This window comes from Syngnathus floridae, chromosome 1, assembly GCF_059516105.1.
Source record: "Syngnathus floridae isolate MCC-2025c chromosome 1, RoL_Sflo_1.0, whole genome shotgun sequence".
Taxonomy (NCBI): domain Eukaryota; kingdom Metazoa; phylum Chordata; class Actinopteri; order Syngnathiformes; family Syngnathidae; genus Syngnathus; species Syngnathus floridae.
Window position 1 is genome coordinate 10,569,482 of NC_142413.1, and position 25,838 is coordinate 10,595,319.

A 25,838-nucleotide genomic window follows, 5' to 3' on the forward strand; every position below is an offset into this window, starting at 1 on the left:
CTGCACAGAACAGTTTCATCCACAGACGGAGGGGGACTTCATTGAAGATAGGGTAGAAAAGAAGTCCTCCAAAGACTTCAGAAGAGCAAGCGAGTGTTCGAACTGTTACTTCCCTTGTCAAAACAAACAAACAAAAAAGAAAATCAAGCCTGACCTTTCTTGTGTCTTTCTGCCCAAGAACAACTCTGAACAGGCTGTCAGCAGGGCTGGCTAGTTGGTCTGCCCCGGAGGGAAACAACAATAATTCCGTTTTTCACAAGTTCATGTGTTAATAATCTTATCAACGCATGATTTTTAAGTACGTACGTACATACACAAATGTTTTGACCAGGGGTGGAACGACTTCAGATTTATTTCTCGTCGACCCTAAGGTGAAGATAGTTGAGTGGCTGTTCGACTATGTATTTCAAAATTTTGGTATTGACATGATTACGTCCACACACATACTAAATATTTTGCTCATATCTAAAATAAATATTTTGTCATACATCTGGTTTGAAAGTGAAGGGTCCTCTGCGCTTATGGAGAAATCGTTGCCCCCTCCGGGTCCTGGATCTAATTTCGAGGGTTGCATGGATTGAAATGGAAGACCTTCAGAAAACACAGATAAACCGAAATGTGTGGGATAGCATTGTTTGGTCTGTCTTGACTCAGTGGGCCGAATGATGATGATGAGCTCACAACCAGCACGTGCAATCTGTTAGCAATTTAACACCCGCTGTTTAGGATCTTAGTAAATCAAGCCCTATGAGTTAGTAATTCTTCAAGAGTTTACGATAACAAGGCCGCCCTCAGGTGCCGAGAGGCTCGGAACTGAGATTATACAGCACTAATTATTCAAACCAAACACACATTGCTGCTCAATTCAGGTGGAAAACAAACTCATCTATGCCTTGCAGGGACAGCCCCAACATGCTTTGATGGCTGCTATTCTTCCCACAGCAGTTTAAGTTCTTTTCCCTTTATTGCAGTTGTATTGTCTATCCAGCTCCTCTGTGGCCGTTTGCATTCAGTCACTGTTTGTTCAGATCTCTGCAAAGCGTCACACTCATTGCGGGAGACAAAAAAAAAAATCTATTCGCATTGCGGTGGAAATGCAAACTCTACACTTTCACAGCACTTATCAAGTCAGCATGATGTTTTTACTTGACTCTGTTTTCCGCTGTGACCCACATGCATGTGACAAAATACATGGCTGTGGCGTCAGCAACACGGAGGGGGGTTCTAACAAGCATAACAATCCCCTCTCGGAGACCAAAACGTGGGCCCATGAGTTGATTATTACCCCGAAACGCTGCAGGGATAAACAGCATGTTTGTTAACGCAGTGTTTCGCATGCTAATTAAGATTTTGTTTTTGCCAAACAGTCTTTAGTATGCTACGCTGTGTTAGGACAACAAGGGATTAATTTCTCAGCCATGTGTTAAACTTAAATTTAAGATATTTTATGGAAATAGAAAAATAAATGTGTCTCTATTATTATAACCAAATTGCTTTATCAATCACATGCAGGCAGTGTGAGCATGTGTGTGTGTATGTGTGTGTGTATGCCCACAACAGCTGATGACTGCAGCACAATGTGATTGCTGTATTGACTGCAATCATTCACAGTTATGGCCATGGCCACTGGCTGATGGACCCGACCAACACAGAACCCAGAAGTCTGCATCAGCTTTGTGCTCACTCACTGGCTGCCTGGCGTGGGATCAATGCAGAATTGCAGATGTGAGCAAAAAGCTGCAGAAGACACACAAACACGCACATGGGTTCTCATCGCCAAAACGTTGCCGTGCTGTCAATATCACGACAATAGGGAGAGTTCATAACCTTTCACGGGCTATGAGTTGCTTAATGGACATAAGAAGAATGAGAGGCAGCGAAAAGGGAGAGACTCGTGGGAATAATTATGAGCGACTCATTTTAAATGAGAAGGCTGCGAAAGCTTACACATTAATGCCAAGTGTATATGAAGCCCGCGGCTCACATTTGATAATGGATTTGTGTAATCCTCATCACATTTAACGTGCTGTATTCACATGACATGGCTACACTTTTTCTGCATGCGATTCACACGACATACAAGTATAATAAGCTCAGAAATCAATTGACCTGTTTAACTTTTTAAACAGTCTCACTGTGTAATGTTAATCCTTCTGTGCTTGTGCAGTGCTTAGGTTAATATAAGGCAAAAGGGCTTAAAGGGATGAAATGTGTACTTACAGTGTTTGAGTGTTGACTGAAGATTTCTTCATCAACAGGGATCACCCGTAAATGCTCTCCCACACAATTCTGCAATGTGGGAACCTGTTGAGGCATGGAATGGAAAACACTAAATGAACGTGTTAATCAAGCATCATGCAGTAATCATTATGTTACTGATTAAAAGCAGTATTGATTTTTAATTTGAATATTCATGTCGATTTGATTGCCTGTCAACAGTCCCATGCAGACAAGATTTTTTACTAACTGACTCATTAGAATTGTACTTAAAAACTAACAGTTATCACAACTAAGTAGAATGAAAAAAATATATAATTTTTGCTTCAAGTCAATAAACATTGTGCTGCTCCTTTGTGGTGTGCAGGCCTTCGCCATCAGGAGGCAGTGAAATTTTTGGGGGGACTATTAAGCGCACTGATTATAAGGCCCAATAACTTTGTATGTTAAATAGTTTGCATGTTTTTTGGTGGTATAGCGGCAAAATACTTTGCTTTACGACAGCCTAAAAGAGCTAAATAAATGGTTTACATTAGCGGGGCTATATTTCCCATGATTCTTAGACACAACAGCAGGAAGTCCTTCTAGTTCTGTTACGACAAAAACATACACCTGCTAGCAAAATCTGAAAGTAAAAAATAAATAGGGAAGACTTTGAATCAAAGACGACAAACTGAAAAGTCGACATCCTGTCTTTGGCCTTCATTGCAAATTGTGCACTGAATACATACATTGTGATGATTATTGGGCACTGTCTACCACATAAAATCAGTTCGAGGTCATTAAACTCAACCAGAATTATTCCACAAGGCTGGATTAAAAAAAAAACACTGTGCCTTTCTGGAACGGAAAATGAATATATGTCCATAAGTGTTGTTATATAAACTCGGAGTGTGACTCCAACCTTTCTGTTGCTTAAAGGGTTGGAACACCGTGTCACAGATGCTTTCCATCAGCCTGTCAATGGTGTTTACTATTATGTCGGCAAGCGAGACACTGAAGTAACAGTATGGTGTTTCAAATGCACTCTTTGTTTTATGTTTCGTTTGAAAGTAAAATTCACCTGGAACAGCTTTTTTGACTTGTGTACTATCTACTCACTATCATACTGTACTTGTATCTTAAATTTTTGCTCAGAAGTAAAAGCACCTAAAAGAAATATGTCCAATCATGAATTGCATCTCATGGCACCAGTGTATTATCTATGATATATGTAGTATATATCATTAATCACAATTCCAGATAATGGAATAGGATAAGTGGAACAGACAATGGCTGACTGGATGGTTAAGTGGAACATAATGAGACTGATATTGAGACCAGATTAGTTAATTGGCTATTGTACTGTTTTATGGTGGTGTTGGATGATTCATTGTAAAATCCTTTTGTCTATACAATAGTGACAAAAAAAAAAACCTCAAAAGAATCGGTGTGATTAACCCCTAAGAAGTTGTTACAGGTTATGAGTAACAGGAAAGTTGTTTAGTTTAGAATCGTCTGCATTCATTTAATTAACTCGATGGCTCTAATAAATATACTTGGACCGTTGAGGCCCGATTTTAAAAGTGTTTACTATTCACCAGCAGAAACTGAAAAAAGACTAACCTCAGCCTTTTTCTCTTGTGGCAAAGGAGCTAATGTGTGTAGGCAGACCTTAAATACCACTCGTATAGCTAAACTGCATTTTCATCACATTTGTAGACAGATACCCGTTTGCGTGCAAATGAGGAGGAGTGGAAGAGTTTTCTTCTTGGATTTTCTTTGGCTGAAGAAGTTGGTGACTGCTCTGGGCACATTTTACTTGCTGTTAGACTGATCTCATAACCATCTATGGAATTTTTCCTACACCTGAAGTGCATTTTCTCAAAGCAAGACAGAACCATACTTACTTTTTTCTGTCAACCGACATGTGGAGAATCGCTATTTTTGTTTTTTCCTTTAAAGCAATAATCACTATTTCGTCAAATATATCATCACACTCTGACAAAATGGGTTTTGTTTTTAATACTTTAACACCTCCAAATTATGTAGTTGTAAGTATTTTGTGCAAATCTGACCTTGAAGGGATTTATGGAGTGTTAAAATACAGAATCCAACAAGAATCAAATATGAACAAAATGTATTCATTTAAAGCAACGAGGTCCCGGGGGTGGTTTGTATCTAATATTCTGGGTAATCACCTCATTAGCCGCACATAACATGAGATGTCAGACACCATATCGTCATACTGGTCCACCGTCAACAACAAAGTGGATTCATTTGTCCTACGGCATTGTTTAGTGTTGGAGCACCAATTAGATGACACAAATTGTTAGCTTACTTTATAAAATAAATGTGAACGTATTTGTAGCCACTCACCCACATTAGGCATATTGTAAATATTCATTACTAAGGAAGATGCAATACCTTTACAATTAAGTCAGATGTGATTTTATTTATAACAGCAGGGCAAAGAAAACAATCTGTTACAAACATACTGTAACTTGGGGTATCCATTTCGTTGATGTAATCGATATTTCTACTAAGTCCACGCACAGATTTCCTTTCATGCTGTTTCATTTGTATGCACATTTTTTGTCCTTAAAAAATAGCCTCTAAAAAGAAAAGGAAATTTAAAATGTGTGACATTCTTATGTGTTTAACTTTATTATTTATATAGTATTTTACTTTATTTAAGAACAGAACATGACTAATGCTTTATTATTATTATTATTATTATCTCTCTCTCTCTCTATTTCTCTCTGAAAATTCATTTCCTGTGCATGCTGTCTGTCTTGGCTTTTCTATAAAATTGCTTTTAAGGGTAAGGACAAAGTCAGATTTCAAGAGTATTATTTATGAAGGGGACACAATTCCGTCAGCATTTAAAGCAATGATGCGGAACTGACAGGCAGGGGTGTAGCTTCAGAAGTTGGGAGGAAGGACAAAATGCTCATTAGTTTGCCAACTTTTTTTGTCTTCAGTAGCTCTTCTCCGTACTGGAAAAGGTGTGTTGTGTTATTTTTTTTAATTTTCTTTTTGCAGTTGACATGACTTGTGGCAAAAGACATTATTCTGCTCAAAATATATTACACTGTGTCAACAGGACTGACATTTCATTAGTCATTTTATATTAGAAAGATTATCTCAGATGGGATTTTCATAATTGTTCAAATAAATTAGAATTTCAAGTGTGAAGAAATAGAACAATGACCAGTTTAATGCAGGGCAATGTCCCTCTTTAATGAGAATCTCCAATATAATGGATGAATATACTAAAAATTCTGAATATGGAAAGGACCACACAATTGAGAAGAGCAGGCACTCTTAAATAAGGCCACATTTGATTCATGTCCGATCCACATTGCACATTTGGCTGCAATTTTAACGACATATATTAGGTGCTTTGGTTTTACGTGGATCTGAATGAAACTTCAGCTCCTTTTAATAAAAATCCTGAGATCAAGCTGCTCATGCATTTAGCTTGTTAGCAGGCATGTTGTCATAGCGACAAGCCAATAAAGCCACTACCATCTTTTCCCTTGCTGAATTGAAAAAAATTATCATCATCACCATCTTCCAAACGCACTTTTCCAAAATGCTTTTTTATTTTTAAATATATTTTGTCTCAGTCTGTCCTGCCACCATGTTTCTGCCAAACAATTATTGCCAGCAACATTTAAGCCAATGACCATTCCTGCCCACACCCTCTGGACTACATTGTCTCACTGCTGTATTTGATCAGTGCAAACATATCTGTCTGCACACATTTCCTCGGCTGCGGTCCTGACCTTCTCCGCTACACCTCTCCTTTCCGTTAAACCTGCACTGTAAACACAACCTGCACTCTGGCAGGGGACATAACCAAAAAGGGCTTGTCATATTGTATGTTTGTTTTGACTTGAACCGGAAAGTTGGGGTACTTTGAAACTAAGATTTGTTGCGAGGCAGATTTTGCTTTCTGTGCTAAATTGTTCATGTCATATTTCACACAAGACGATATTAATTAACTGACCTTGCACCATTACCGGCTACTAGCAATTTCTGTAAATTAGTTTATGGGCCTAAATTCCTATGGTCAATGTTTTTTAGGGGTTTTCCATATCTAGAAACATACGATTGTGAGGTTACATCCTCTAATCACATTTATATGACATTAACAAATAACCAGTCTTATAATCTATATTGATGTCCTAAAATATAATTACGGTACAATTTATTTCCAGCCAAGGATTTAAAACCCTCAATGCGGCAGCTTTCCTTCAGTAGTTATTCATTATCTACTGAATTCTTTCACCTCTCTTTAATTGTTATTCACTGCATCTCTGCACAAATGGAAACATTAAAAGGACTATAAGAAAAGAAAATTGTGGTTGAACAACTGAAATGTATTTAACAAAGCAGTTTGAAATGCCCTGAATTAGCAGCAAGGTTTTTGAAGGCTTAAAAGAGTTGAGGTGTCAGCTAAAAGCTCAAAATGGGTGTTGTCGGGCAGAAAGATAAAATGTGTAATTGCTCACATTTCTTTATTGTACATATTTAACACCTACCAATGCTCCCTGCTTCGGGTGCTTTTGGCTTACTCCATGTCTTCACACTAACTCATTGATGTGGCTTATGGAACTGTTGGACACACTTGAATTTCAACTAAATTTGGTGGAATAAAGTGACTTTGGAGCCACGCGGCTTCTGAGTGGTGCACATTCTGCCATATCTCAACGACCCAGCTGTTATTCCAATTTAATATCAAGCTTCAACATTCTCTGTGTGGCTTCCATGCCCACCTGCACCCACATGTGCTGAACAATCCTCCACTCCAAAAGTGAACACTTGCTAATGAAGATCGTTCATCCCTTGGCAGTTAGGTTTGCTCGCTGTGTGGGTGAGAGGTTGACAGTTGTGCAGAAACAGTTCCATTAAATGACATTATGAGAAATAAGAGAATTTGAATTCACATTAATATTCAGAGAGGCCAGTGAGTGACACGGTGCGATGTTTGGAACATTAAACACAGTGTTTGTAATGAGCACGGAAAGCGGCTCGTGTCACTGAATTTTAATTTTCTATTTTAGATGTATTACCTGCCAGTGTAGCAAACAAAATCTAGCCTTGCTAGATTAGAGTCTTGCACGCCCGTGTTCTCATAATTATTGCATTGTATGTAGACTCCAGTGGATAAAATGAGCTTCTGTTCTACTGATGCGTTGACACAGTAGGTGCCATTACAATTTTACTGGTGTCAAACATCATTATTCAACCCTTTGTGTGGGGACAAACACCTTTTCAAAGCACGTTGAAGCATTTCAGCTATCTTAGTTTCACTTTACTTAACATGCTAGCCGCTAATAGAGACACGTAATTAACACGCACAGTATGTTCAAAACATTCAATAAAGTTACTTTTACCAGCATTAATGAGAATGAAATTGATGAGCCTCTATTGTAATAAATATAGGAAACATGACATAAAATATTATTTACTAATATTTTTTTATGTACCGTATTTTCCGGACTATAAGGCGCACCTAAAATGTGTCATGAAATCAATCATAAGTGGCCCGCTGAAGACTATGACTCAAGAATCAAAAAGACTATGGATCATTATTTTGTGATTATAAAGTAATTTGTTGCGTCTGAAGTTGAAATAAAAAAGATAAAATGGAGAATGATTTGATTTGGATTAAAAATCTGACGTGATGCATTAATGGTGCGCCTTATAGTCCGGTGCGCCTTATATAAGGACAAAGTTTTATAATGGGCCATTCATTGACGGTGCGCCTTATAGTCCGGTGCGCCTTATAGTCCGGAAAATACGGTATTTAGAGCTAAATAGTGCAGAAAGTAAAGCTTTGTGAATACCATGTATGGAAAAATAACCCACGTCATGCTTCGCACCAAGGTACTAACTGCACCGTTTATAAACCCTGATCACCAGCAGAACAGACCTTGAATAAGCTCATCATGATTTACCCTGACAGCATACATGATTACCTAACTGGGTAAAGACTATATGGGAAAGTGTGATGAGGAAGACAAGCATCTAATTAAGGCTTTCTGTTTACATAATCACAACGTGTCGGTGGAGTCAGTGTTGGCGCTCGTGTTATGCTGGAATCGAAAACCTCATTTATTTAACTGGCAAGCCCCCTGCCGATGTTTGGATTCAAGCTCAAGCTAGTTTATCTTGAAGCAAAGCATCTCAAGGTTGAATAAGAATAGCAGATGGAAATGCAGCGAGATTTCATGAAAAGTAGTTAAACGTAAAAACACATTTCATGACGAGATGACAGTCACCTTGAAGAAGTATTTTGCTTTCTTTACTGATAATTTGATTTTTAAAGGTAACGTATTAACATTTCTGATTAATTGATTTTCAAAATAAAGTTAGATTGCAAAATACTTACTTTCAGCAGACGTCAACAGATCGCTTCACATAAAAATGACGGCAGATTTTTCCAGATCTTATTGAAAGTGCAGCGTTGTTTAAGGATAAACTTACTTCTGCAGCCCAGCGGCCATTGTCTGCTATTGTCTTCCCTGAAGATAAGTGTTCTTCAATTGTTCAAATGTACAGTTGTCCAACTTTGCTTTGTGTAGACACAGCAAAAATGCCTTTTTCAGAAAATCCAGTGAACTCATTCACTGCCATTGACGGCTATAGACATGATATATCCATTTAAACTCGAGTTAAGGAATACAATGTTACAAGCTTGGGCAATCCATAGCATCTATTGCACAGTACCATCTCCAGGCAGCAGATAGCATGGCACAATATGGTAATTTACAACATCACTGCCAGCCTCTAGTTAGGCAGCAACATGTGCTTTCAACACAACCAGTTGTCTGGTGTGAAACCTCATCGCACTCTCAGGGAATTATAGTATTCTTGTTTATACAGAAACTGTCCTGCCTCTGAAACATCTCCAGTACCGTTTCCCAAGTTGGCACTTCTTTACCCTATCCTGTCAGTGCTATTTGTACAGAACAACAATTTGAAATTTATCTCCAAAGTATCGCTTCTTTCACTCTGTTGTGTTGGATTGTAATAAGAGTGTGTTTACATCCTATTTAATGATCTGATTGTTGGATTCACGGTTGCAACATTTTCTGCTGTAACGTGGAAATAGTCTGACTCCCTTCTCAGACAGGTTTAACCTGTGCAGTTTTTTGACAGTCAACCACCTCAAAAACATTGGTGATTTCATTCATTTTTCATTTAGTATGCGCTTTGACATAACTGAAAGCTGCCTCAACGTTGTTTCAGACTCTTCATGGTAACTATTTCCCTGGTGGTTCTGCAGAATTGTACCTGACAGTCGGTCAGGAATAAACGAGACACAGGTCAAGGTACGGCGTAGGCCTTTGGATTCCCTGAGATCTAATCTGTAGGGAAAATCAGTCAAATCAATGAAGGGTCAACCTTGTAACTGACTTGATGGATCTGCCGCCCCCTTCCAGCTAACACAGGACTCTGTCGAAAACATCAGGAAAAAAAAAAAGCTTCTACAGAATAGTAGAACCCCATCTGAGACAATAATTCATATTATAATTAATGATTGAATTTCCCTTTTGAGGGATAAATATGCCACCTCACAGTGACTACAGTTATATTCTAATACATAATAATAAAGACATATTCATTAAATGCCTGCTGCACTTTTACTGATGTAAACATGCTGTGCACATCTTCACCCAGTAGAAGCACGGCAAAGGTCATTGATTAATCAAATCTCTTAAAATGCCAAATTGCTCATGCTATAAGGTCACATCCAAGTTCAATGCACAAATTGGACAAAGTCCAATTTGCACTAAAACACAGAAGTAATGTGACAAGCCACTTTTTTTTTTGTCCCCCATAATGCATTGTACTATTTAACACGATACCTTCAGCAGAACCGCTTCTGCCTCAATTAAATGAATTTCTTTTCGGTGCTACAAAGGAAATCAAGCAGTTGTCCCAGAATGTCACGTTAAATCTCAACACCGTAAACAGCGCCCTTAAAAAACGATGCAAACACAGACGCTGCCCCTTTTAAATACATCAATACAATATATTCAAAGCATGGCACAGAATGGAATAAAATAATACAGCATTCTTAAGAACCCATTTACTTTAAGTGCTTGCTGTCTGAATTCAAATTTTCCAAATTTTCCTTTCCACTATTATTCCATTGTTTGGCTCATTGTGTGTTTGACTGCCAATTCACCTGCTTTCTCTCTTCGAATGTAGGCTGTGACCACTTTTAAGAGTTCCCGTCAGCAGCCACAATTGACTAATTGGTGCACTCACGTATTTTTTTCCCCTCCTCATTATGCCAAACTGGCCAAAACAGTAGCACCGTCACTTACTGTATTCCCTGCTGAAATAAAGACCTTTAATCGCTTTACTGAGGCACTCAGCAAAGGGCTGCAACATTTGTACACTGAGGAATAATTCATTGTGTGAATCCTCGCATGTGAATTCACTTCGTATATAGTGTATCTCTTAAAACATAAGTGTAGACACAGATTCAGATGTGAAACAATGACCATGGTAGAAAGAACACAATGTTTACGTGCCTTTTTCTGTTATTTGATTTCCTATTTTGCAGACAATGCTTGAAAACATACTTTGTGTGTTGAGTTTTGTGTCTCTCCCGATGCAACTAAGTAACTGCTCGTGCAATCAATCTTTGTCGTTCTAATTTGCCTGAAGTCCCTCATGTTTATTGTTTTGTGTGAGTTAATGCCAGAAGGTGAGCTTAATTACTTGTCTGTTTTGTTGTGTGAATGGCAACAGATTTATTGCATCGTCCGTCATCTAATGGAAACGCAGTTAATTATATTGTCTGTCATGATACATCACTAGCGTAGATATACCAACAAAGATTATTATTGATATTTTCGGACAACTTTAGTGACATTGGATAATTTTCTGCAGCACAGGACCCCGATTGGGAATCATCCATCGTTTAATTCATATGACATACGTTAATTCTTCTCGAGACATCGCACCCCCCCCTCATCAAAATTGTCTTAATTGTTAGAGATCATTTATCGAGATTAGAATTACGCAGTAGATGACTACGTTGACCTTTCACCCGCTAAATGATTTTTACCGCAAGTTGTTTACTGTTACCGTTCAAATTGTCCAAACAAAGCATCTTGTTTAAAACTTTACATTAGTGTTAAATGACTCATAATTATTATTGAAGCCCCATAACTTAGTTTTTCCATGTGCCATGTTAAATCGCAATTTACTGCTTCTTTTCATCAGCTAATCAACATTTTACCCGTATAAACTTGTATCTAGTCCAATTTGCATCCCAGAAAAAAACAGTATATTATAAATGAATTGTATGTATCTATGTATCGTCTCTATGAATTTAATTTAAAAAAACATCTATAATATATATATATATATATATATATATATATATATATATATATATATATATATATATATATATATATATATATATATATATAATGAATAAATAAATATATATAGAATGGCATTGGTAAATTAAGGCGTTTTGATTTTGTTTTGAAAGGACACTGTTCAAAACTGGGCAACGTAATGGTAGCGCCAGATAAGATCTTGCATCCTGTGCAGAAGAGGTATCACAACAGTGGAATAAAACCAAGAAGACTTTTCTGTCTATTTTAGGAAATTGCATTCAATCCAGCAGTGTGACATTAGCCCATAGATCATGGTGAAGAGATCTCCATAGGCTGAACGATTACAGAGTGCCACTCTCATCTCAGGTGAAGCTGTCTGTGCATCTGAAGTGAAAAAAATACAACACTCAGTCCTCATTTTGCAGGGATTTAATTGCAATAGTTTCTGCACCACTTTGTGTGCAGGGGGGTGCCTTTGAGTTTTTCCTTCCTTTCATTCTTTTTTTCATCAGTCAACACAATGTGTGTATGAGTATATGCACGATTAATCATGGTACCGCTGTTGCTCGAAAAATAAACGTTCAACATTCGAGATTGAAAGCGTTTAATATCACAAGAACTCCATTACTTGTTTGTCCCTGTGCAAGGAAATTTTTACTTTGCCGTCCACGTGGAAACAATCAGCAGTCAATCTGATTTGAATTTTCCAAGAACACATGACAGGAATAACAACAATTATGTTTGCTTTTGAAGCTTCTGAATTCAGTGCTTTTTCACATTTTAAGAGTTTTTTTTTTTTTTTTGTCAACATTCCATTCGGTGCCATTTCAGTGCAACAGAGGTTTTCAAGTAGTGGTGAGTCGGAAAATATTCTGTATTGTGTAGTTTTCAGATTATAATTCACATTTTTTGCATTGTTTGACTAGTAGTGCGACTTATACTCGTGTGACTTGTATAAATTAAAATTAGAGCTTGTGCGGGCAGCACAAATATACGGAAGCATGGAGTAAACTGGAGTAAAGGGTTTAAGACTGGCAATTACGATTGATTGTACTCGCACATTTGTTGGAACGTACACAAAAACATGCTCAAACTACTTGCAAATATGTTCAAATGCACTTGAAGTTAAATACTACAAACATAGAATTTTTCCCATAATTCCACTGGGTATTGCCTTGTGAATGCACAAGCAAGAAAAGCAATTTTGTTTTAAGCTTCATGTAAATTAGTTTGTGGTCTAGCAGAATATGTTTAGTTTAGTGTCATTTTAAATTCCAAATGTCTCCACTCAAGTTCCCTTTTTCAAAATAATTTAGGTAAAAAAAAAAAAAAAGCTGACTTGTCCCCTTTACAACCTGCCTAGTTCATCAAGTTACAAACCATTGAACAGCGCTATGAGCGATGGCACTTTCCTCGGGGGCTGATAGGTAATATGCAAAACAGCTCCGCCTGCAATCAGCATGAACCATAAATTTGCAGTGAGATGTGCAGAAATGGGCGGGGCTCATGCTGGCCTTGAATCGCTGCACCGTGTCCTTTTGTCTCTTCAGCACTCCTCCCGGGAGTCTTCTTGCGGTTTTTAACGCAGTGTCACAAATCTGAGATCATTTAAGTCACACGTACGCTGCTAAACTTGAACTGCAGAAAGTGCACTCAGCTCAAATGAAGTAGGAGAGCAGAAGGAATGAAATGTTAAAGGCTGAGGTGAACAATGAGTGGGGGCTCGAGTGGAGGTCACTCTCCTACTCTGCGTCCATTCGTCTACACGGCCATTTTCCTTGTGGACATTGCGGCTTCTCCTGCAAATCTCCAGATGTCAAATCTGTGTTTTTCCAGGTGGAAAAAAATCATCTTGAAATTATGGCGTTGCAGGAGACAAATCTATAGATCATGAAGTTTGCCAGCACACCACTCATAATATACGCTATGGCATCATAACATCAGGGTCAGACTATGAACAACATTTTCATCAAGACATGTCTGCCCTGCTTCACCTGCTATGTTTTGACAGCAGCCTTTCATGAGATTTCATTGATGTAGTTTTTGCAGCTTTTTGCGCTTATACCTTCCTCTGCTGTCACCAGTCACACTAAAACTGTGAAATATTGACTTGTAAATATAGATTAAGCAGAGAACTGCAGAACACCACCGGATGCACAGTGATTTTATTCTATTTTTAAATCTGAGATATTGTTTTGTATTTTGTATGATTTTCTGACTGCTTGTTTCTGTTGACTCTGTCTGCTACCGATTTGCCATTCAACCGAGGCAGTGGTTGTGTCTGTCTTAAATTACTTTTAATCATACTTATAGGTGATTCTACTTAGCAACACGTGACTAGCAAATTTCTCATTCGCAATCAGTTCCAGGCCTGCTAGATTCACTGTTTTTAAAGTTACATCATCAATCACGGATAAAATTCTGTGTGATCCCTTTATGAATATTTTTTAGAAATCTATTTTTATTCATCTTGACGTGTAATGTTCTTCAGTATGTGGCTCAGTAGGTGTTTCCTTAGAGGTGGGTGTACAAGTTTACTTCTGCAACTGTGACATTCCTACGACAAGGCCGTTCTCCTTGCCATGATGCATTATTATTGCGATCGCAACCTTGCCACTGTCTTGTATTGCCCCTGAAAGTGCAAATTTTGTCCATAATTTTTCTTCCACCATGCTTCATTGCATTGCGGTCATCAGGTCAGCTTGAGCATGGAAACCCACACCAAACCCTTTTTTTTCTTGTGTGGGCACGCTCCTGTGTTTTTGTGGGCCACAAAACTAAAATAATCGAATAAACAGAGCTGCTTAATCCCATTTCGGCAAGTCATGTGTTTGCGGTGCGTGTAATGGAATTGTGATGACGTACGACAATGTACAAGCCGAAACAGACAATCAAACATGTCCGGCTGTCAACCTATGAAAACGTAGCTCTCACTTAGAAGAGGTCCTGCAGCTGTCAAGTGAAAGGTGAACTCTGTGTTAGATGGTGTGCTGGTACCATTTGAGTCACTGGGCTTCATCTCTCATCTGCCTTGGTAATCACCTGCCCAGGTCCTCCTCTCCCAGCTGCTGGGAACCATTTAGGTAAGGAGCCACGGATTAAACATGGCTCTGAAGTTTCTCCCTCTCAAAAACAAGACTCCACTCTGCCAGCTGCTCCATCCCGCGCTCATTTGTCTCAAAGGGCTTCTTGAAATGTCACAGACAAAAAGCACAAGGAAGAAGTCAGTTCTCAACTTCAAGCACTCGCTGATGGATTCATAACAGTAGCCCAGAAATGCAATCATCATTTCAATCTAAGGTCTGTTAGTCAATTCTAATTTCCACATAAGTGTTCCCCATTTTTACGATGGTAGCAGTCCTCCCATTGCCCAACCTCCCGACAATAATGTTTTAATGCATTCATTTCATAAGGAACATCTGCCTATGTGAAGTCATCTGCTTTTGCCTCCCACATCTGGTTCTAGAATAAATCACAGGACAGCGCAGAACCACATTTACATATACGAAATGATCATATCCAACGGGGTTCAAGTAACGGTTCGGTTAAAAATAGCCCCTGAGCATTTTCATAACCACTGAGTGTCCTCTTTTGGATAAAAGCTTTGCTTGATGATGTTCGTGGATTCATGCGTCATGAATGAACAATAATATTTTGGATCTTTTTTTTTCTTCTAAAGCAGTGTTTGAAAGAGGGAGAGCTTTTTGTAAACTTGCTCAGCTTTTGTTTATGTTCACAAAGGAAGTAAATCATTGACAATGTGGAAAAACATCCACTTGTGACAGTGCTGCTGAATTCCATGTACTAGTCATGGAAGCTGCTTTGAGTCAGTGTAACTGAAGTTCATCAGTGTGGGTTGATGCACCAGCCTGACGTGCCTACATGTCTAATTCTGTGATGAAACAAAACAAAATACACCCCATGGCAATGCACAATAAATGAAAGGAAACGAACAATCAAAGCTTTTCCATGCAAAGTAATTAGATTGTGGTTATTAAGTGAAGCTAATATTTCCCAGTGTGCTCAAATGTCACATTTAACCATTTTAAGCAGGTAGTATGCATGATGTAGTACAGTTTCTAAATATGTTTAAAAATATCCATCATTGAGCTCTTTTTTTAACCCTTTCAAGCCACCGTACTTTTTTTTTTATTTCACGCAATGCAAGAAAAGAGTAGACAATTTCTACCCGCGTTTTCAAAGTATGTTTCATTAAACCCGCCAAGCATGCAGGTAACATTTCTCGAGCCGGCTAAAGTAGCGTTCATGTTATGGCTATTTAGGACTCCATTCAAAAGCAATAGACCTTTCACAAAATAATAGCACTTGTTGAGAATGTGAGGAATGCCTGGAGAAGGCACCCTGGAGACAGCATGACAGTAAAATATTCATGCCAAGTTAGCAGTGGAAAGCGATAAACAGTAAGTCAATATGTTCAGATCAGACTTGAAATGCAGACTGTGTCTGAGACGACGCACTGTTTGACACGTCAGCAAGCTTTACTGGAGTGAATATTTATACGACGACAATGCGAAAAGGCTCGGTTTAATCACCAGCCATCCGTCGCCTTCACATAAATGTAAATATAGTTTCAAAGGCCTATTCATGAATAATATCCATGCTGGTGAGACTCACAGACTAATTTGGCTTCATGCTCCAGCAAAATCCAATATCTATTCAATATCAATTCCACCGTGTGGAAAAAAAGGGACAAAAATCCACATCTCAGCAGCTGCGACTGTATAACACTGCTGGATCCAACCACTTATGCTGAAATTCTTAATGTGTTACTTCATCAAACGCCCCCAAACTGATTACAGCTTATTGTTTCAAATCAAAACTCAGTGTGCATAAAATCCCAACTGGCACTTGCATGGAAATATTCTGAATTTCATGAGCAAATGTTTTATTCATTTTCCATACTGTATATATTTCGTTGTTTTGTCAGCCCATGTCAGCCCAAGTCCGTGACTCCATTAGAAACTATTAGTTTACAAAGACAACAATAATAATAATAATAATAATAATACATTTTATTTGTAAGGCGCCTTTCAAGGCACTCAAGGACGCCGTACAAAGATAAAATAGCATACACAATCAAATATAAAAACAGTATAAAAGCAAGGAAACATCTGCTGCAGAATGATGGGTTCAAGTATATGCTACATATAACGACGCTCATATTTTACTAACGGACCCAACGAAGCTCATGTATTTGCTGCATATAATGCAATGTAAATATCAACAAAATATAAGAAACATCTGCAAATGTCCTCCACAATTATAAACATGTTTTTCAATGAGTACAATCAAAACTGAGTGTTAATAGAAATAGTGTTAATAAAGTCCAATTAAACCTCTTCATTTTTTTTAGACAGTCCCCCACTTGATATGTTTGGCACAGAATCTTTCATAATGGAGCAAATCCATTTTTAGTTGATTAGTTCTTATTTGTTTTTCAATTGTTTTTCAAATTCAGTCACTTTTAATACGTTTTAGAGTGCATTTGTTTGTATTCCCAAAGGACTTTTTGACTTTCCTTCTTCTATACAGCCACATTCGAAATCGACCGGAAAAGCTCATGAATGAAATTAGCTGACAACGGTGAAACAGAGGACATTTTGATTTTCTTTAGAGCTACTTTTAATCTGTAAAATGTAGTTGCAATTAGTTCGTGTAATTTTAATCTCTTGTTTCTGTTTTATTTTGTTGACAAAAACAATTATGTTCATTTACCTTAGTGGATGGGAATCAAACTGGGAACGGCATGTCCCACTGCACTAACAGGGCTGAAGCTCTTTATAATATAATATTGGTAAATGCAGATTATTTCTTGCGTGTTTTTTAAATATTTCAAATACTATAAGCATGAGGTGCACAAATCCCAAGTCTTGCTCTCTTGTCTTATTCAGACTTGACTTTCACAAGTAAGTGCATTATTCATGTTGCCTGTTTGTTGTGCTGCGCGCCGCTGTCAGGAAGCGTACATGCTGATAGAATTTACAGAGCCAGTGTTAAATGTGTTCTCGGGGAGAATGACAGGACATTATCTGAGGATTTGTTTGAATCCAGATTTTTTTTTTTTCCTCTCACCGTCGAGAGCAGACGTTGAAACCAAACATGCGCTATTTATCACCTCAGCCCGTTGAGATGACGAGTGAGAAAGGAGAAGTTTGCTCATCCTTGTTGCTGAAATTACAAATAAACATGCAATTTACTGCCTACCCCTGATAACAGATCCAGGTATTGCGTGCAAGATGGGTGTTATACCGATGATTGCTTTGTTATGTCTTGGATCAATCAGCCACATATTGTACCTGTGGGGAAGCCATTGAAATCAGAAGAACCTCTTGATGATTTTTAATCATGGCTACGCTCTCGTGGCAGGTGGTCTAAGTGCACTTCATTACGGTCATTCTTCAGGGATTTCATTCCGCAGCCACCGGAGACCGGGCTGCCCACTTTATGGGCCCGCTGTTAATTAACCAGTGGGGAGCGCCATCAGTTATACAACGTAACGTATCGACGACAACTATGGCAAGTCTCCTTTCATACATCAGGCTCAAAGATATCCTGCTAATTTTAGGAGGGAGAAACAATAGAAAAGAAATGAACCTAAATCCTGCATGCCACTGTAGGTGTACACGTGTGTTTGTGTGTATGTTGCAGTTCCGTCAAGTCTTTGCCGTCAATTTGCAACAATGATTTTCAAGAAAATGTCAGTACGCAATTTGAAAATCAAGTTACAGTAGCTTTTTGTTGCAACTGTTAGATGCTTCTCGTATTTCCTCAAATAATCACCTACACTTTAATGTATATTTACTGTTCCTCAATTGGGGGCTCTCTGGAAGAGAACGCAAAGCAAGGAGCGGCTGGAAGAGATCGATTAAAGACCACATACATTTTAAGATATCTTTTTGCCTTAAGTCTGAAATTATGTTTGGGAAATGATAGGGATGTTATAACACAGATTTTGTCTCTGATCTGGCATCCTAGATAGCACAATAGTTCTGTCGTGTTTTTTCCCATCCGTATAGGAATTAGCGATCCATCATGATGCTGTTATTGTCCTCAGCTGCAGGTTGTTGACAGTTTGCGGTTCTTTCTGCACCTTCTGAGGGACCGTAGATCTCCAGTGATGAGCTTATACGCCTGCCCTCCACGCATTGAAAGCCCTCCAGGGTCTTTTAATCTTTTAATTATGTCATGCACTATGGAGGCTGAAATACGTAAATCCCTTTCTGTCTGTCTTTTTCCAATTTCCATTTCTTCAAAATGTTGGTTCCTTGGCTTGAAGCATATGAGCTACACTAAATAGGATTGATTCCATTGCAAGGAAATTAAAATGTCCTTTTACCATTTCCTACCCAATATTGTTTGTATCCTTCAGACTTTGGCATTGCAATGCTTTTCTTACCCACAAGAGTTGTTTGTGTCAATGAAACCTGTAGTGTTTACATCTGCATTCCAATGCTCCTTGCCTTTTCTGGCACGCCGCTGCAATTCTTGGCTCATCTCACAGACCATAGATCACTGGAAATGGGTGATACCATAGGCAGAAACACAGCGTGCAGAAACACGTGCATTGTTTGTGGGTCAAGCCAAATAGCGATCCGCTACAATTGCAAATATGCGGCAAAAAAACAACAACTATAAAGGGCAGAAGGAAAAATAGATAATAAAATATAATATAGTAAAATAAACAATGATGATTGTTGTATTAACATGTTTGTGTTTACCATTACTGACTTGGATGTTGTTTAGCCTCTGATTTGAAAATAGACGTTGATTATTTTTTATCACACTTTGCTAAATTCTCACCTCTCTGAGTGTATATATGACATATCAGTTACCAGTTCATACAGTAAACTACTCCAATACATCAAAATTTGCTTTTTTTTTTTAAAAAGTCTGATCTGTACATCAAGTTTGGCTGGAAACAATACCACAATCATCAAATGTTTTTGTTGGATGTTTAAGAATGCTGATAAAATTAGTGAAAAAATTAAAAGGAGGAAAAAAGTAACTATAGAATTGCCCAGAATAGATTTGAAAGTGGTACATGCTGTGTTACACATCATGCATACCAAGAGCAACAAAAGCATCAGACTCATGTGACCTTGCATTCCCGAACCTCATCTCAGTTGATGATCATGATTACCTAGCGACGGGGGGAAAAATACTGACGCACCGCCGTAGGTAGAAGGTCGAGGCAATTACAAAGAAAATGTTGATGATGCTCATCATGACAATGATGGCTGTGAATCTGAGAGCACGGGTGTTCGTTCGTACAAATGATATTGACAAATGCAATGTGTCCCTTGATATCACTTTGAACATGACTTGTTCATCACAGGTTCACTTCTGGATTTATACAACGGGGCAAAATATGATATTGCATTTTTTTTACTTTTACATTCACACAGCTTTGCACAGTGCCTCTGACAAATCAAGTTTGCATTTCTCCTCTTCGCTTCTCTTTGTCTCAGTTTCAGCACATCAGTGAAATCCTAGACATGATGCAAGGCACGACTGCTGCAGTTGCTTTGTTGCTTGTACACGTTTGAAGCTTTTCAGTTTCATCTATTTGCAAACAGATTCTTATTGTTACAAAATACAAGACAGTGTTCCTCACCCCCCCAAACATAATGCACACAGCGGTTCGAGATGAAAGGTTGTAAAATGACTGATTAAGTTAAAATCCACCAGCGATCTACTGTGCACAATAGACAGTGTGTAATGTGTATTATAGTGGGCATCAGATAAGAAACTTCTTATCTCCAGGTTGACCTTGTTTGAAAACTGGATTGCATTGCATATTTTTTTGCTATGTCTGCCTTAACTGTCATAGGGACATAGTTGATTCCAGTTTGAGGTTACGTCAAGGCTCCCATGGGTTTGCCACCTGTGAGAGAGGCCAAAGAGGGCGTGAGCTAGGAGGCGTCTGAACCCTGGCTGTAAAGCTGGCTCCAGGGATGTAGAATGTCACTTCTGTGACAGGGGAGGGACCCAAGCTGGTGTGCGAGGTTGAAAGGTTCCAACTGGATATACTAGCTGAGCTCACCTCAATGTGCACTGGCTCTCTTCCACTCTGGAGCTGCCCATGGTGAAAGGCGCCAAGCAGGTGTAGGGCATGCTTATTTTCCCCATGGCTCGGTGCCTGTACAATCATCTACAATGTAACGTCTTTTTAGAGGAACAAATATGTAACTCTTGAAAAGGAATCCATGTCAACTGCTTTCATCATTGCTTGTCTGTCTGATTGCATCGTTTCTATCTTCTGGCGTTCTGCATGAAGTTGATAAGGATAATATTGATGGAACATGTTTATCCTTGATATAAAATGGATGACGATTTGATGTGAAATTTTTGTGGGCTTGTTCCTGACTTGATCGTGGTGGCTAACAAGCTAACATAGCTTTACTAATGCTCATTAACATATTTACATAAACTGATGAAATATTCAAATCAAACTCAACACTGTGACCGATTATTTTTAATTTGGCATAAGGCCTAGAAAGATATAAAATATAATACATAATATAATCAGTCACATTTTTGCTTTCTGATTTTCACTTAACAATTGAAAATGAAAAGAAGAAATAATTTACATTGCTGCTATTTCATTGGATAATTCAAGAAATGGCAGTTCCCACTAGTTTCGCTTGTGTGAAACATTTAAAGGTGATAATGAAGAGAAACGATCAACACTGGCAGAAGATCGAAAGGGAAAGGCAGTGAGTGAATTCCATTAAATTCTTTTGAAATATTAAGTCAACTCAACCATATTTCTGAACGATGCCTTTAGTTCTTTGGCAAATTAAACCCCGGACTAAAAAATAAAAGCTGTAGTTATTTCTTGAATTTTGTATGTGGAATGAAATCTGGTCGAACTATTGGATGTCTACCTGACTTAGCTACTAATTTATCCCTCAGAAGCACTTTTGCTCGTCCTACGAATGCGTCGTCTCCTCGAGCTGTTTTTTTTTCCATAAGAGTCCTTTCTTGAAAAATGTACTTTTTTTTTTTTCCTCTTTACTGCCCACATGGTACTTTCAAGGTCCTTGTTTTCTTCTGTTGACAAATGAAAAGGGCCGCAAAGCAAGCCTAATGTCATAAGAGCGCGAGCAAGAGAGCCTGCGGAAAATACTGCAGTCATCTATTTCCTACATGGTTGCAGACACGTCGGTGGGCTTTTCATGATGTTCTAACATGTGCTGCTTGTGGTGGTTATTAATATTGTGACAAGACTACACAAACCGTGGAAGTCATATCTGTATTCAGTGGATGTTTTAGGCATCTTCAGCCTGAATATTGTACATGTACATTTGCAGGCATATTGTACATTACCATTATACCTGACTACGAGTAAACAGGAGGTATACAAATTGGTCCCCATTTTTTAGCATAAGAGTGATCTAATGACGTTGATACAAAAAAGCAAAGCAGCATGATGTAAAACGTTCCTCGATATGTGTCATGGTGCAAATATGTCCTGCCGGGTTGTGTAATAAGCAGCGTTTTATTTTTGTTTCAAGTGTTTTTCTCTTCCGATTCCGTGCTGATAGTTTAGGATGCTGGCCAAGTTAGGTAAGGGCTCCACACTACGCTGCAGAGCACAAGTGTGAAATTCAGTGATGTGCTAGCGAGAGAGAGAGAGAGCGAGACGGAGATTGATATGCAGATTCACCTAGTAACACTGAGGAAAAAAATGACCATAGCTAACAGCCTATGTGACGAAGAAAATACAGGACACGTGTTTGCTCCTCTTTTTCTTGTGTGTTAAGAGATTTTTTTTCTGACTGATGTGTTCAATGTCCCTTTTTTTTAATGGCAGCATTTTGTAGTGGATAATGGTCCATTTCAACAGAGGTACGTCGAAGCCAACTGAAAGTGTGCAGTGGAAATGCATCATTAGTTATCCAGATGCGTCTAGCCAGCCATGAAGATGCATAGAACGTATTGAAAAGTACTAACCCTAACCCTTAACTGCCGTAATTGTTTAAAAATGATTTGACTACTGTTAGTACTCATACCTCAAAGCATCTAGTGATAAATAATGAAATGCAAAAACAAGAAAACAATCTACATTAACTTTGTTGTGACATAATTGCTCATTGGCGAATCTGTAGTCGTTCTGCGTTTTGGGGTTTTTACTTTAGTGTTCTCACTGATTTACAAAAACAAACAAAAAAAAAAAGCCCAAACAACCAGTGTATAATCCTTGATCTATAAACTTAAGTATTGTGATGTATGCTGAGCTCTTGCAAAGCATCGTGTTAGCTGATTTTGTGTTCTGTGTGTGTTTTCAGCCAACTGTTTGCAAATAGTATCCTATCCATGACATGGAAGCTGAGGCAAAAAAAAAAAAATGACAGCATTTATCAGCCATTAATTTCCAGTTATTTTGATGTGAGGTCATCACTGATTAGCATCGTATTTTCTAGTTTTTGCTGACATTTTGTTACATTTTGTGACATAATATTGCTGCTAACAGCAATTAAACACGAGTGAAAAAAAAGTGAAGCATAGACAATGCGAAACTGCACTCTCTTAGAGATAAGAACAATAAACACCAGATGACACATCATTGGTGTAGTGAAGCCAGAGACATACAAAAAAGAAACAGGTTTTATCCAAACCTGGCAAGTGCCAAGTTAGCTGGGATTTAGTTTAAAGTGAGACGACAATTATTGCACAAACATGGCACAAAGTCTTTTTTTTTTTCTTAAAAGACAAACTAACTGTGTGTTGGCAAGGGATAATTCCACTTTGACACTCAATGACATGATAATCCGTTTCAAATTGTAGGTGAAACATCAACTGCCGTTTTCCTCCCCAAGTTTGACATCAAGCAGTGCTTTGAAAACTCGATAAAAATTTGTAACGATAAAGATCTTTGCTTGAATTAAAAACCTTTTGAGCATTTGTCTGTGCCATTGAGACTCATAACAATTACCTAGTACTTCATTTGGGAAACTGATAATATATGTGCTGTTTCTTATTTAACTGCCCTCTGTTGTAAATATTTGATTATTATTGATGGCCTGCACTGTTTTTAATGCTTAATTTTAATGTTCCGAGATGCTTCTTTAGTTCATCACACTTAAACGTGTCAGAGATTTTTGCAAGGGGCTGGAATGCCTCCATACCTTCGTTCATTCATTCGTTCGTCCATCCATCTGTTCTGTCGTTTGTTTGTTTATTCGGTTGTTCGTTTCATTCATTCATTCGTTCTAGTAACCGTATACACTTAATGTTGATCTTGGTGTGTTTCTCTAGCTTCTTTTCAAATTAACAATACTCTGGGAGATACAATCCGTCGCACATTTGAAGTGTGCACTAATGGAGTGTCTGCCAGGGATGAGAAAGCGAGATTGTGAAGTTGAATTTCAGGCAGTGTGGTCAACCGCTAATGTTAGCTGCTTTACACTTAGTCACCAAACGGGTAACAGCCATTCCTCTTGTCACTTATTACATTTAAAGAGAATGTTTTATTGACATACGGTGATTAACTTCTTATTGCACTTGAGAATGTTAAAATATGAAATGAGCAAAGACAATGTTTATGACAGCCTCCTAATTAATTGAGAGGGTTTTTTATTTTGTTAATGTATTAAATGGGGATTAATAGCGTCTGTGCTTTCCAATTTGTAATTTAAATGCTGGAGGGGGCCACAATTTTTCATCAGTGCTGCCTTGGCACAGAGGCCCGACCACACACATCCACATATACTTGAGAAAAATGCAAATTTAAATATGGACAATCTAGGTGCAAAATACAAAGTCGTAATATGTTTCATTTGTCATGATATGTTTCAAAATGCATGTATGTAACATCCATTATGCCAACCCAACAAAAGGGTTTGAAGCCAACAACAAAATAACATACTGTGATTTTTTTTTTTTATTGCCCAGTGCAAAGGGCTGTCTTGCACAAAAATTACCCCAAAAACTTGCTGACCACGAATGCAACATTAATTGCAAGGACTCATTTAAAACACAAACTTTCATTATTATGGAAATACAATACTGTTACTCCCGCATCCCATTCAAATCCACCTCCAAAATATTTGTCTTACTCATGATGTACAAAATAGCGTCAGGCAGTGCAACTGTGCCATGTTTGCCATCTAAAAGTGATTGGTGACATTACAACTTAAAACTCCAGTCAGGTCATGCATAGTCGCAGGTTGGCACTCGCAGATTTGCGTATTCTTGGATTTTATTCTTTTCTTCAATTTTTTCTCGTAGTTTAGATTTTAGCGTTCTCTCCCATATGCCCATGCCTGTTGCCCATTCCGCATTCATCACCTCCAGTTGATCAGTCAAGATATTCCAATGATGGCAAAAGATTGTTTTTGCTTTTAGCCCCGTGCTTAATGCAAAGCATCAACACATAACAGAGTCCTCAACACATGATGTTAAGCGATGTCATTCCACGAGCGATTCCTGTTTGTCTGTGCATTTTGGCACATGCGAGGTTACTCCTCTATGTGAGGTCTAGCAAAGCAAACAGCTGTTTCTATTTGTCTGATGTACACTAACAGAGCATACACCCGTCTATGATTTCTCATCCATACATGCTTTTGAAGCCTCAATCAGATACTCAGCCACTAGCAGAAAGCGATCCATTGACTAGCTTTAATCGCTCTGATATCCAACATCATTCACGCAAAAGAACACGCTCACATCGCTTTGCCTGCCTGACCGCTGTCGCCCTGAATGGATTCCATATAGATATTTTGTGGCCTTCACAGTCAGCCACCTGACGCTCTGAAACAAAGCTTATAATGAAACATATCTATGTGCTGCCTTCAAGACTAAATCTCGGCATTAAAGAGCGTGTTTAGTCTCTCTTGTGCGCTACCTGTCTCCTTCCCTCCGTCTGCCCATGTCCAATGTCTCCATAACCCGCCCTGTCACATGATGAGATCAGAGAAGCCTGGTCATCTAAGTAATGGCTTTCCTTCTGTTGATTCCTCCTGGGTCCGCAGCCCTGCGTGTAGTGATGTATGCTCCACGCAACAGCACTGGACAGCTCATCTCTCTCAGCCACAGGCACCACTGAATAAGCACATCCACCCCGAGCCAATCTCTGAAATGCACTTTGGGGTTGCTGTTGCTGCCTCTGTCTTTGACGTCTACTGAAAATGAAAAGCACAGGAACCGTTTTACCCTTGTGTAATGAGCCCAAGTTTATTAGAAGAGAATTTGGAGGGAAAGCTTATGGCCTTTGGTTTCCAGCTTGCAGCACGAGTC

The 25,838-nt window shown here is 38.5% G+C and overlaps 2 protein-coding genes across 8 annotated transcripts in view; one reads left to right on the forward strand and one right to left on the reverse strand.

Moving 5' to 3' along the window:
• Nucleotides 1–2,445, reverse strand: part of frmpd3 (FERM and PDZ domain containing 3) — a 36,433-nt gene extending 33,988 nt beyond the window's left edge. The window contains exon 1 of the mRNA XM_088379307.1: nucleotides 2,221–2,445. Within this exon, the coding sequence (XP_088235433.1) occupies nucleotides 2,221–2,316 (96 nt within the window). The 5' untranslated portion in view covers nucleotides 2,317–2,445. The remainder of the gene's footprint in view (nucleotides 1–2,220) is intronic.
• The window catches only part of LOC148404021 (uncharacterized), a 107,452-nt gene that overhangs the window by 34,610 nt on the left and 47,004 nt on the right, over nucleotides 1–25,838 (forward strand). The window lies entirely within an intron of this gene.